Source organism: Pseudorasbora parva, chromosome 7 (assembly GCF_024679245.1).
Source record: "Pseudorasbora parva isolate DD20220531a chromosome 7, ASM2467924v1, whole genome shotgun sequence".
NCBI classification, from domain to species: Eukaryota; Metazoa; Chordata; class Actinopteri; order Cypriniformes; family Gobionidae; genus Pseudorasbora; species Pseudorasbora parva.
In genome coordinates this window covers 9,074,928-9,088,713 of record NC_090178.1, presented here as the reverse complement: position 1 = coordinate 9,088,713, position 13,786 = coordinate 9,074,928, and the positions used below count along the sequence as shown (strand labels likewise).

Here is a 13,786-nt window from a genome sequence, read left to right as displayed (position 1 = left end):
TTGGAACACATTTGTTTTTCCAAACTGTTTAATTAGTTTCATTTTAAACAGCATTACAGTAGCCTCATGTAACATTTTATCAGTTATTCTCTTTACACCAACACAACGTGATTACACCCATAATGGCAACAACTACAGCAATGCCTGTGGAGTGACACTGACACAAATACTGTCAAAAGAAACTAACACACACACACAGACATCTACAGAGACGAACGCGTCTCGTAGGTGGGAACAGGAATGCTAAGGCGTGTCACTATGGCTTCAGCTATGATTTGAGTGCGTTGAAAAGAAGGAATGGTAGGGCCTTTTTGCTGTTGCAAAACTTGGTGAGTTACTCTTTGGAGTGCATGTACACTAACAGGTCAGCAACACGGTGACTGTAGCCATATTCATTGTCATACCTGTGAGAAAGAAAGACAGAAGAATATTAGAGCACTGCTTTTTCTGCTGACATGTTTTTTGCTATGCCTAAAATCAAGCATAGCTTGATTTTTTTTAGCTATGCCTAACATCAAATTTTTAACAAATGTTTTCTATCATTTGACAACAGTGATGCCAGTAACGCGTTACATAGTAACGCGTTACTCTAATCTGACTACTTTTTTCCAGTAACGAGTAATCTAACGCGTTACTATTTCCAAACCAGTAATCAGATTAAAGTTACTTATCCAAGTCACTGTGAGTTGCTATTTTAGTCATTTTCCTTTGTAAAAACCGACAGCTTATCAAAGTTCTCAGCCCGAGGGCTGGAGCCGTGTTTTTTATTTATTTATTTTATTTTTTACATTGTTGCAGCCATTAAAATAGTTCAGTTTTGTTTTTAATGTCAAAGTAGTTATTTTTCGTTTCGTTTTTTATTATCCTAATTTTGTTTGTTAAATTAAAGTTTATATAGGCAAGACAATTCAAGAGTTGGTTTGACTAGGCTATTAAACATGCGGTAAACTCACTGGGTCGTCACATAAAAAAATTAAAACTTTAATTTAACAAACAAAAATTGCTCCAAACATTTTTCTAAATGAACTTAAAAAATAAACGAAACGAAATATAACTACTTTGACATTAAAAACAAAGTAGGCTAGTTATTATACCACCACAAAGGCATTTCTGACGAGCTGAGGCAGCTGATAGATTAGCCTACTGCTCACAACATGCTCGCAACGGTGCTCAAAAAACCCGAAACGGGCTACACAATCTAAACAAACAAAAAAAAAAAGTACAGGCAGGTTGTCTTATAGCCTACCTTACACTTCAGCAAAATTAATATAAATCCGATCTTCAATTCCCGCGGTATATGCTCATTTAACGGAGTTCACATCAAAGCAAAAGATTCCAGCATTTTATTCAGCAGCCCATTTTAAATTCAATGATCGCAATATGAGAGAGAGAGCGACCTAAGCACTGGTAAGATCATTAGTCTCATTATTTTATATTGAAGATGATTGTGTTTTGTGTGACTTATTTTAAAGTTTCATTAACGGCCATATGCGTTGGCTTGCTTTACTCATTTGCAGCGATGTTGCAGTAGCACCGTCATATCTATCTGACTACAACATAACACGCTCTCACACATTTATTTTTTAATTATTTGCCAGGAGTAAAATTTACACATGTGGTTTAAACAACCAGATATATTTACATTTGTCCGGTTTAGTTTGAAATGCTTTCATGCACCTTCTGAATTGGTTTGTTTGAGTGATCGGAATTAAATACGTCTGGAAAGACTCTCGGAAGGCATTTAGGCCTACTCCTGGTCATTTCGCAATCAGATAGATACCTGGTCAGAGAAAACGAATGAAGGAACCAGTTGTAAAAAGGCCATAACTCTAGCAGCTGCACTGAAGAGACGGACTCTTTAACCCTGCGCGAGCCATATCTTGACAGTGGCGCAAGCTATCATGGTCTCATGTTGTTTCCACCAGCACATCTCATTGTTCATTTTAATTATTAAAATAAATATAAAACGAAGGAGAAGCCTAAAAAAGGGGGCGTAAAAAAGTCGGGACCGTCAGTCTCGGGCATAAATACAATAAAGTGTGTTGCCAAAAACAGTTGTCATTTCTATTTTGAGGCGGCAGCGGTGTTGTCGGCAACTGCTGAATGTAACTAATAAAGTAACTTGTAATCTAACTTAGTTACTTTTAAAATCAAGTAATCTGTAAAGTAACTAAGTTACTTTTTAAAGGAGTAATCAGTAATCAGTAATCAGATTACTTTTTCAAAGTAACTGTGGCAACACTGTTTGACAATAAATATACCTCAGGATTTATATACTGTAGTCGCTCTGAAACAACTTAAAAACATTTCCACCTAGCAGTCATTGTAGTGAAACACATTCAAAATGTTATAGAATCTAAAATAGTCATGGCATGCTTTATATATATATATATATTTATATTGCAATAATCAGATTAATTAATATGCAATGAGGGGCATTGATTCTAGTCATTTTGAGTAACTTTGAATAAATTAACTGAATGGCTGTTTCCCAAAACCATTGTAAGCTTAAGTTGATCGTAGAACAATTGCCACTAATGGTCTCTACGATTAACATAGGCTAACGATGCTTTTGGGAAACGCAGCCCAGGACAGTAAGATTTACACAACTGTAAATCCCAGATTTATGGAACTGAAATCTAATGCCAAATAGTAGAGACACTCTTAAAACAAAGACATGGAAAAATTGCAAAATAATCAAATTATGCCATCTATCTTTGCACAGTGATGCTTCATTTTACCTGCAAAAAACACTAAAAGTATTGTAATGATTCAATATGTAGCATATTTCCCAACCCTAGCTACATCTATTTATGCCATGTTGTTTTTGAGCTTACCAGGAGATAAGTTTGACAAAGTTGTCATTGAGGGAGATGCCGGCACCAGCATCAAAGATTGAAGAGTGAGTGTCACCAATGAAGTCAGAAGAAACAACCTAGAAGAAAGAAGAAAACAAAAATGAAATGAACATAACCCATTTCTGTTCTTCATATGTGAACATATGCATGTTAGTTGTGGTATTCTAAAATATTTTTTCCTGTTAACACTTACTGAATCCTCAGTGTATCCCAGAATTCCCTTCATTGGTCCATGAGCGGCCTTCTTGACAGACTCCTTAATGTTAGCGTAGCTGGCGGGCCTTGAGAGGCGGCAGGTGAGGTCAACAACGGACACGTCGGCGACTGGCACACGGAACGCCATACCGGTCAGCTTGCTACAAAACAGAGAGGGAAGGTAAACTTCTCCAATCGACATCAAACTCGATCAATTGATCTCTCTTGCACTGACCCGTTAAGCTCAGGAATGACTTTGCCCACAGCCTTGGCAGCACCAGTGGAAGCAGGGATGATGTTCTGGTGGGCACCACGTCCATCGCGCCAGGCCTTGGCAGAGGGGCCATCCACAGTCTTCTGTGTGGCGGTGTAGGCATGGACTGTGGTCTGTGAACAGGTAAAGGAAAGAAACAATGAAAAAAACGCATATACTACTGTTCAAAAGTTTGTGGTCAGTAAGATTTTTTCTCTTCTGCTCACCAAGGCTTGCATTTATCGGATCAAAAAACAGTAGTATTGTAAAATATTATTACAATTTAAAATAAATTTTTTCTATTTTAATATATTTTAAAATGTAACTTATTCCTGTGATGACAAAGCTGAATTTTTAGCATCATCACAATAATCACTAATATGTTAAAATATTATCAATGTTGATAACAGCTGAGCTGAAAAATCTAAATCTTGTGTAACATTAAATGTCTTTACTATCACTTTTGTCAATTTAATGCATCCTTGATTTTCTCATAAAAAAGAAAGAAAAACATTTACTGATCCCAAACTTCTGAATGGTAGTAATGAGTAAATAAACTAACACCGCAAAACTAAGCAATATAAAATCCTGATATGTCCTAGTGCGATTATTAAACCGCAAATGGCTAAGTTTTAAGTACATTAAATTTAACATTAAAACATTAAAGGCAGTGTGTAAGTCAAAATGTCTGAGCATTGCTGTAAGATGCGGTCATGCTTTTTTGTTTCTTTTTAGCCTTTATTTTTAAGCAGCAGCAATATGAGATGTCAAAATAAATGAGATCCACCAATAGCAAATCACAACCATCCACTGATCCAATCAATTGGACAAAATCAAGCCCCGCACCACATTTTTTCTTGCTAATATCACAAAGGGAAGAAAACTCTAAAATCTTTTTGTTTTGTGTCAACTCTAAGTAGGACTCACGTCACACCAGACATCAACTTACCATGAGGGCCTCCTCAATACCAAAGTTGTCATGAATAACTTTAGCCAGGGGAGCCAAGCAGTTAGTGGTGCAGGATGCATTGCTGTGATGTTTTCAACAAAAAACACTTATGGTTACTCTGGTTATTTACTAATGTTGCAGCAAAATTAGGTCAGTAACTTAAAAATGCATGCATTATATAACTCATTTACATGCGTAGTATTTGGTTTGCTCACCTAACAATGGTCATACTGGAGGGGTCATACTTGTCTTGGTTGACTCCCATCACAAACATGGGAGCATCAGGTGATGGAGCGGACACAACCACACGCTTGGCACCGCCCTGGATGTGAAGCTATGTACAAACGAATATCAGAAAATATCAGTATTATAATAACATTTGATGCTGTATATTTACATTCCAGATCTTGTCGAAGTGCAAACTTACTGAGGCCTTCTCAATGCTGAGGAAGACTCCGGTAGACTCGACTACATACAGGGCACCAGCATCGCCCCATGGGATCTCAGCAGGCTTCATGCTAAATGCAAATAAGAGAGAATTAGCACGCTTCAGGGTATGTTTGAAAGCATTCTACCATCCTTGTACTATCTCTTCAGTATAGATACTGAATTTTGGTTTTGTTTGCATAGAATTATCATGAGTTATGTGTTGCCGAAGCAGTACTGTATTTAATTTAATGAATTAAACATCATATATCCAGCACAATTGTTTTTTTCCCCTAGTTTCATCCTGACACAGTTATTATTTTCAAGTCTTGTGCCCTGTTGTTTTAATAGCAAATGCATTTGTGCACCAATGGGTGGGTTGGTCTGAAAATGAGATGTATTCCGGCACATTGTTGGCACATTGCTATTTTGAGGCAACTGAAATCGACTGCAGTATATATGTGCAGTATATATATATATATATATATATATATATATATATATATATATATATATATATATATATATACATTGCCTAAACTTCCTAATATGACTAACTGTTCCTAACTTCAACATATTTGCAGTCTATGTGTCAAGGATGGAGTTATATCCTTACAGAGCAACGTTCCTGAAGGGAAATTATGATAGACAAGACCAATAAAACGTACCACTGAAACACAGAGATGGCTTGACCATCAACGATCAGTTTTCCATCCTCATGGTGCACTTCTCCCTTGTAACGGCCGTGAGTGGAGTCATACTTGAACATGTAGACCTGTCATCAAAATAAATACATTTCCTTGACTTCCTTTACATATTTCCATTTTTAACCGGATATACAACAGGAAAAACACTACATGCAATGCAGGCCACAGTATATGTTTGTTTAACATGACTGACGGTTTACATAATACCAATCATTTGTGCTTCAGTGAATCTCACCATGTACTGCAGGTCGATGAAGGGGTCGTTGATGGCTGTGACTTTAATTCCTTTTTGCAGACAGGCCCTGAGGACCAGACGGCCAATGCGGCCAAATCTACACAAAAAGAGAGCGGAGTAATTTAAGATGTTTCATAATCATACAATCGGTCTTTTATTTTTGATATCGGTTTGTTATTTTCAAAGGTTCTTCTGCATCTGTCTGTCTGCAGGAAACACGGTGGCACATTCCACTGAAGGACTGTGCGAATCTTTAGAAGAAACAAGGGAATATCTGTATGGCTTTATTTAAATATATCAGCATATGAAAGGTAAAGGAAATAATTCATGTTTGTCAGTTCATATCTGATATAAAGACACACTGCCTGCATGACTATACAGCAGGAGTGTGTGTGTGTGTGTGTGTGTGTGTGTGTGCATGCTTGTGTGGATGGAGACTTAAGCTCATCCTGGGTAATCCTGTCCTTGTATTTAGGCCATTTGCTCTCTCTCTCTCTGCATTTTACAATCTCTATTTATGGAATTATTAGTTCTATTTCAAAACCTAGTGAGCTTGCTTGCAGTCTTCAGCCTTAACAGAGTGTCCCAAGTGAAATGCCAATGAGGTTCATAAAAGTTGTGAAAGTAGTTTTTTTCATACAATTGAAAAATTCTCAGGTCTTTTATGAACACTTATTGGTATTGAGAAAATTCCAAGTATATTTATTATAATGCAAACTTTCTAAATATATAGCATTTACTGCTTAATATTTTGTCATGTTTTAACATATGTTAAAGTCTTTAATGTCATGATAGATCAGATCAGTGAACTTACCCATTGATTCCAACACAAAGCTCAGACATTATTGCAAGAGTGTAGATAGTGGGCCTAAATCTGAAATGAGAGAAAAGAAAAGCAAAGGAGGCTTTTAGAACAATGGCATCAACTTTGCATTTTTATATATCTGTCAGAGCGGTAGAATAATGGTAGTTTTAATATGTTGTCTTCAGTTTTGAACTCATTTACTAATGTGAGGCTGTTTTGGTCCTGAATTGTCAATCGTTTTAAATATTCTCATCTTGTGATTTGTGATCAACTTCCACAGATAAATAGAAAAAAATCAAGATGGAGTACATTTCATTTGTAGATACAGTATTTTAATAAAAGAAAACTGTGAACAAATGTATTTGTTTACCGAAATGTAATTAATTTGAGCTAATCTAACTATTTCATGATTTATAGCATTACTCTGATATAGTTTTACTTGAAATTTGAATTCCTTAATATCAGTTTTTGATCATATACTGTACAAATGTATATCTTATTTGTGACTAAAAGATGCATATTTGTGCCTTATAGTAGTAGGGTAAAAAAAAATGTCCTTTTGAGTTTACTGTCCAGCGACAAGCTGTTTGTACATTATATCTTAATTTTAAGAATGTATCGCCCACCCTTACTAGCAGCTTAGTGGTCTGTCTAAACACAATTGTGGGATCAAACTTTCTCTGAGCCAGTGTGTTGTTCAGGATGGGGGGTGGAGGCTTGAACTGTTCTCTAGTTTGTATTGTTTTCGGGTCCATTAGCATGCTGTCTGGGAAATTTCCAAACCTCGGGCTCACTAGACCTGCATACTTTATTAGTCTGGCTGAGCAGAAGCTCCATTGTGTTTTGACAAGTCTTTTATACTCCTCTTTCCATGCAGAACAGGGGTGGCAAGTCATGCACTCTACAATTTGTCCTGAAACTTCCTTATATGCACACAGGAAGTTCAGAAATCTGCTGAAATATTGGCAGTGTGGAGGAAGGGGGAATGTATGCATTGCCAAACAATCTTCACCGTGGGTTTCAATATTCAGCAAGTTGCCACATGCCTGACATCGTTTGCAGTTTTCTCTATAATCAGAGTGAGAAGCATGTCATGGTGTGTGAGGACGGGTCTTATGTAATCTGAGCCTGACAATTGGACCAGAATCAAATATTTTTACATCGTGCCATATATGGATAATTCTGATATGTAAAAAAGGGAAGAGGAGGATATTTAACTGCAACAGGGAACGTATATATATATATATATATATATATATATATATATATATATATATATATATATATATATGCTTAACTCACTCATTTGCGTATTTAAAATACAACGAAAGAGAAAAAGCAAACAAATTTAAATGCAGAAAAAAAGTCTGACTTTAAGTTGATTTAGTTGTGCCGTTTCACACAAACTGGAAATCTAAATCCATCTGTACCTTAGAAATGTTTAGAACAAGTTGATTTCTGCTGTCACTGTTTTTAAAGCTAGACATAAAGTAACATAGTAGTGACTTACTTTATTGCTGTATTTCAAACACCATTTGGCTGTTTACAAAATAACTCAAGAGAAATGCACTAGGCATTACACTTTGTTTGAAATTTTAAGATTTATGTCTACTGTATATGTATATACTGACAACAAAATATAGCTCTCTAAAAGCCCATAGATTTGGTTCGTTGATGTAAAATGTCTGATCTGTTGGGCTTTAGTGATCTATGGTTTGTTTTGAGTCCACATGTTTATAATTTAAATCGGGACAAGTAGTGCACAACCATGCACACTGTCATTAATGAGATAAATGAACAGGTTTTCCATAGACACCATTGATTGGACCTCATCTGCCCTGTCAGTGCATTATTGAAATGGCCACAACTGACCTTCATGGTCTGCTTGGAAATGATTGGTCTGGGATATGGGTCATATCAACTCTGTTAAAGTTTGCAATTGATATGAAATAAATTTATCTTAAAGTTCCATAATATGCATTCGGCAGAATAATGCAAAAGCTGCATGTAAAGTTTCATTTTTTAAATCCAAAGGGACAAACGTCTGTGAGATTATGAGCTGGAGATGGACACTACAGCAGCAGCTTTTATAGGGGGGAGAAATGCCTGGGAAAGTGGCGAGCACTGAGTGATTTCCCAACGGCAATGGAACTTTCTGCTGTGAATACTGTGAAAAAAAAAAGAAAAAAAAGAATTCACCCTCAGGCTCAGAATACATTAACCAATCAAAGCGACACCTTGACCGATCAACCTCAAATGAACATCTGGCCAATTGCCTGTAACCATGGGAAACATCTCACTCAGATGGATCAAACTCAGTTCATTTAGTGTATTAGCGATCAGCTGCTTTTTGATGTTTTCTTATTTGTTTAATGCTGGCTGTACAAGATGAGCACTGACCCTAACTCAAATGTGAGTTAATGCACCACAACCAATGCCCCGCATCGCCAGACTGGATGAAATCAGGTCATTTATCTCAAAGAACTCAAGGGCAATGTGAAATGAGACAAGGGCTGATGTCTATCTGGACATTAGGGTGACTTATGTTGATGCCAGTGTCATCAATTATTTAAATTATTATTTTATTACTCATTAAATTTTTTCAGTGTATTATAGTCACATCTACATTTGGTCTCCACTCCATCTACAACAATAAAAAGGAAAAGTACTAGCTAGAATACAATTGCAATGTTACATAATCAGGAAATGTACTTGATGATGTCCGTGGTGATGATGAAAGAAGGAAGCTCAGTGTATAAAGACAGAGCGTCCTTGCATCTGGCTGTGTGTAACTGAAGACATCCCTGTAATCTTCTAATCTGCCCATGTGTGTGAACTAGCCTATGTACTGCACCTGACCTGCCTGAGTAATCCTAATCCAAGTCCCCTATCCTATGCAGTTAAGGACTCCCAGGATGCACTGCACAAAACAACAGACCGACCAGCAGATTCAGCCTCAAGCTAAAATGGTTTATTTAGTATACAAGAGCAGAAAATTGTTTTGTTTGTTTTTTGTAAAAAAATATATTAAGTGGCCCTTGCTTAGTTTAGAAATTCATCTTAATCGACCTATGCATGGAGGTGAAGCAAAGAACTAATCAATAAATCACTCAAAGTCAAACGATCTAATGAAATTGCTTGGACTGATCGCATGACGCTGACAAGGTCATTCAGTGCAGGAAAACTATGTCCATGTCTGCATCTTTGGTTTCCATCCTCTTCTCTGACTTTTTGATTTGAGTTATTGATTTTGGTAATTGGTTGTCATTCATTTGATTCACAGCAAATTGTACCACATAATGCATTTTCGTCAATAGATAAAAATATCTCTGTCTTCTTGGAAAACTTGAATGACAAGAACAACAGTGGAACACAGTCAATGATGAAAACTGGTTTCCTGCCAAAAGCCTGCAGTCTCCAATTAGACCTGGATCAAATGACACACACACACACACCTCTGAGCTGACCCTAAATTCAATTCTCCCACTGTTCTGTTTAGCGTCTCTCGTGCATATCATGTGTAACATGACGTTGAACATTAAATGCTCATTTTCAAATTATTAATAATTCTGGCTCCATAATCTCTATACCCAATATGCACACACACGGCTATGATCAGACATTCATTTTCAACAGAAAAATGTATTAATCTATTAGACAGACTTAAAATAAGCTTGAGATAAAGGTTGGCATGAAATGGAAAATCAATTTGGCATGTTATTGATCTCATTGGGAAATATATATATTTTTAATTCTCTCTGGTGACCTATGCTGGGCTTCAACAACCATTTAGTCAGCTTTACCCCCCACCCTCCACAATCGACTGCAAACCAATCAACAACCGATGAAATTAAGTCTTTGTCCTACATTTTTTTCTCTTTCAATAATCTATTTCACTCCATGTTTTTCACAATATGGAGGAAAAGATCTCTACTTCTGCAATATTCCGAATTTAAACAAAGGCATTAGCTTTAGTAGCATCCAAAAATCAGTGTGACAATTTTTTAAATCGCTGAATTCCTGGTGAAGAACTACACTGCCCACAACCCTAACACAAATCATCAAAGATGCCTACAATCAAACTACATTACTTGGCTGAATAATTGTTTATAGTTATTATTGTAATACGATTATATTAAATGTATTGTTTATTTATAGGTGTCTTTTATCCCTTACGAAAGGAAAATATATTTACCAATATATTACTTGAAATATATTATAATATATTGTAAATACATGGAATAATATATTGATGGTATTATACAATATATTATATATTCCTGTAATATATTGCAAAATATACAAATGATTGCCGCTTTCATATATTGCAATATATTGGAGACTGTAAATATTAAATCCCATATATGTGAAAATATTGCCTAATGTATTTTTTTCCAATATACTGCAATATATTTTTGTTTCGTTAGGGATCATGTTGTTTAAGTCCCTTTCTCTATTCATTTTGCTATTCATTCAGGATTGTTCAATCTCCAGATGCATTAGGAAGCTGGTCTTGACTAACCACACCTTTTCTCTTTGAGACAAGAGGACAGCATTTACTCTGACCTACCAAGCAGCCCGAGTGACAGAACAAGGACACAAGGACGGGTGTAACCAGGACAGTTTTCCTGGGACACGCATATATCGTCATTTAAGTTCTAATGCTGTGCGGCATATAATGAAACAGGAACTTTGAAAAATGCGTCACTTGGAAAATTTTGACTTTTGTCACTTTGGAAAAAAAAGCACGCAACTAATGACAAAAGACAAGGGTTTTGGACCCTCATTTTTACTTCTAAAATAATCAATATTATGACTTTGAGTAGAGCATGGTGGTGTGCCTATAAGGCATCCTGAGGAAGTGCTGTGTCATTCCAGCCAGACAATAGCAGCAGAGGAAAACATGTTTTTTACAGAACAGATAAGAACTTTACCTAGTCTAGCACATAAATGTCTAACATTGGGGCCCTTATTTGTGTGCCAATGCTTACATTTGACTTCAGTAGCAAATTAACCCACACTGCAACCCACTGTTCCCATTCTTGGCTCTGTTTTAGGACATGTTTGAGAAGGGACATTTATTTTTACTGTTAAATGTATTCCTCAAAGGGTGCTTATTAGAGCTTATAAAACCCTAGAGGAAAAAAACAAAACAATGCACAGACTGCATAACTGTACTGTAGCTCAAGCTCATAAATAACATTAAACATGCAGTATGCAGTTTTTTAGAACTATTTCAGACTATTCACTGCATCGTATAACAATGCACAAAGCAAGATTTTATTACGAAATCACTGCTCATTATGCATTAGTCTAAGCTGCGTGCCATCTGGGCACTTTTGATGAGGCAGACAAGTGTCAAACCAGTGGACATCACATGCGACGTGATGTCATGATGCATAAATCAGTGCAATGGGCCAACAAATCCCAGACAAAATTTCTAGTGACTTCTTTTTTCAACTCATATAGTATGAATACACATTTGCCTTGTATAAAGTAGCGTCCACTATGTGACATAAATGGCCAGCTGAAGGCCCTTCTTGTTGCCAATGGCAACTGCAGAGTCAGACTGCAGAAGGTCAATGAGGAGGGATGAGACGTCGCCTACATGTCACTTCCTCGCATACACATTTCATCCTAGTCTTCGAATTGCACTCGAGCATTATGGGTGACATCATTTATGGCGAATTATCACAGCATAATAGTGAATGACAATGCATACCCGGCTGAATCACACATCTTAAACCGGCCTAAACATGTTCAGGTAGGTCTGTTGGATAGTTAACCATCTTAAAACAGCAAATCACCATAGTTGAATGGTTAAATGTGTTTTATTCATCAGAGTATTTGCAGGAAATTACTGTATAAGTCAATAGTGAAGTTCAGTATTGCTCATGATAGGTTTTCAGATCTGAGTCATGTTCTCCAATGCAGCATCGAAACACGACTCCAGTCACGTACATGAGGGAGAAAATCTCCCATGATGCTCGCCGTTTAGCATGTGTCCTGTCCAAATTTACATTAAAATTCAGAAAGAAACTGTGGCGCATTAATATTCTCGTGTACATCATTAAAACCTCACTGTTAGGATGAAGACATGTTGATTCATCGCAAGACATTACATCATATTTGACCTTGACGGCTCTTGTTAACCTTCATGATGCGAGTGATGTCCTTTGGGTCGGACATTACTTCTGTTTATCTGCTTGTATATGCATTAGAGCGCAAACGGTTACTTTTATGTTAAAAGGGGGGACTGCGTTTCTGTCTTCATTTATTATTTGTCAATGGCAATGTGATGAATAAATATAACAACCACTTGACTCAAATAAGAAATCCAAAAATGCGCCCAAACGACACACAGTCGCGTTTCGAGCAGTTATTTAAAAATATATATATTTCCTCCCCCTATTTCGCAGCATCTTTAGCAGATGGTACATTCTGGAACGATGTGACGTAATGAGACCATCGCGAGCGGCCCGCAAGGCACGTCACGGCGCTGCTTAATTCTTCAACGTTTTTTTTTAAACTTAAGATGCAAAAATTTCATATGAGTGAAATTTCTTTTTTATATTTTGTAATAAAACTGAAATATTGGCAGAATGTCGGAAGAACTGTATGAATGAACCACGCCTCCTTATATTCGTGCATCACGCAGAAACAGAAGGATTATATAATCGCTTCCTTACAACCCCAAAAACGCAGCAAACAACATCCCGAGAAGCTAAAGCGTCATCTTGAAAAAGTTTAATATCTAAAAGACAATTTACAATCAAATAATTCGGCACAGTGATGACGCAGACATATTAGGAAGAACTCACCTCCTTTTAGTGATGCTGCTTGCGGCTTCTGCTCAGTTTCCGCGTAATGCTGCACCATTTTATACCAGACACGTGCCACCGGGGCCGGTCGCCCTGGCAACCTGACGTCACGCAGTGTTCGTAGCATAATTTTAAAGAAACGTATACGAGCTATATATCACGAATGCTATGAAATGCTAATGGGAGAATGGGTAAGACGATACTATACAAGGACATAGAGGGGATATTTATAACATGCCTGAAACATGCGCATTTCAGAGATGTATAAATATGACAGCCTTCCAAATGGAAAATTTAACTGTTAAAAATGCATATATGCACCATGCAGAATTGTCCACCTTTCAGAAGATGACCTGAGCCATTTAATTGACGTTTTCCTCTCTGACAAATGGATTTCTGTGTCAAATCTCAATAAAGGAAGGGCATCGCGTCATGATCATATATTATGCTCAGAGGACACCAAAAAAATGGCCATACTTGTAACAAGTGCGCAATAACTTGTTGATTCATATCCGACAAAGTCCTACTATATTAAAT

At 36.8% G+C, this 13,786-nt stretch overlaps 1 protein-coding gene across 1 annotated transcript; it reads right to left on the bottom strand.

The window, feature by feature from the left end:
- Positions 1-10: 10 nt before the first annotated feature.
- On the bottom strand, positions 11-13,344 carry gapdhs (glyceraldehyde-3-phosphate dehydrogenase, spermatogenic). The gene is made up of 11 exons (XM_067447998.1): positions 13,250-13,344; positions 6,438-6,497; positions 5,624-5,720; positions 5,350-5,456; positions 4,683-4,773; positions 4,471-4,589; positions 4,256-4,337; positions 3,289-3,440; positions 3,052-3,214; positions 2,838-2,935; positions 11-404 (listed from the first exon to the last, which is right to left on the bottom strand). Exons 2-11 carry the CDS (start codon positions 6,464-6,466, stop codon positions 335-337), a joined length of 1,008 nt encoding a protein of 335 aa, XP_067304099.1. The 5' UTR covers positions 6,467-6,497; positions 13,250-13,344; the 3' UTR covers positions 11-334.
- Positions 13,345-13,786: the final 442 nt, after the last annotated feature.

Bases quoted from the DNA above. Each gene is read 5' to 3' on its own strand.
- gapdhs (XM_067447998.1), bottom strand. From the start codon at position 6,466: ATGTCTGAGCTTTGTGTTGGAATCAATGG. The intron at 4,338-4,470 runs GTGAGCAAACCA...AAAACATCACAG, and splicing joins TCCAGTATGACCATTGTTAG to CAATGCATCCTGCACCACTA. The intron at 405-2,837 runs GTAAGCTCAAAA...TCTTTCTCACAG, and splicing joins TTTGTCAAACTTATCTCCTG to GTATGACAATGAATATGGCT.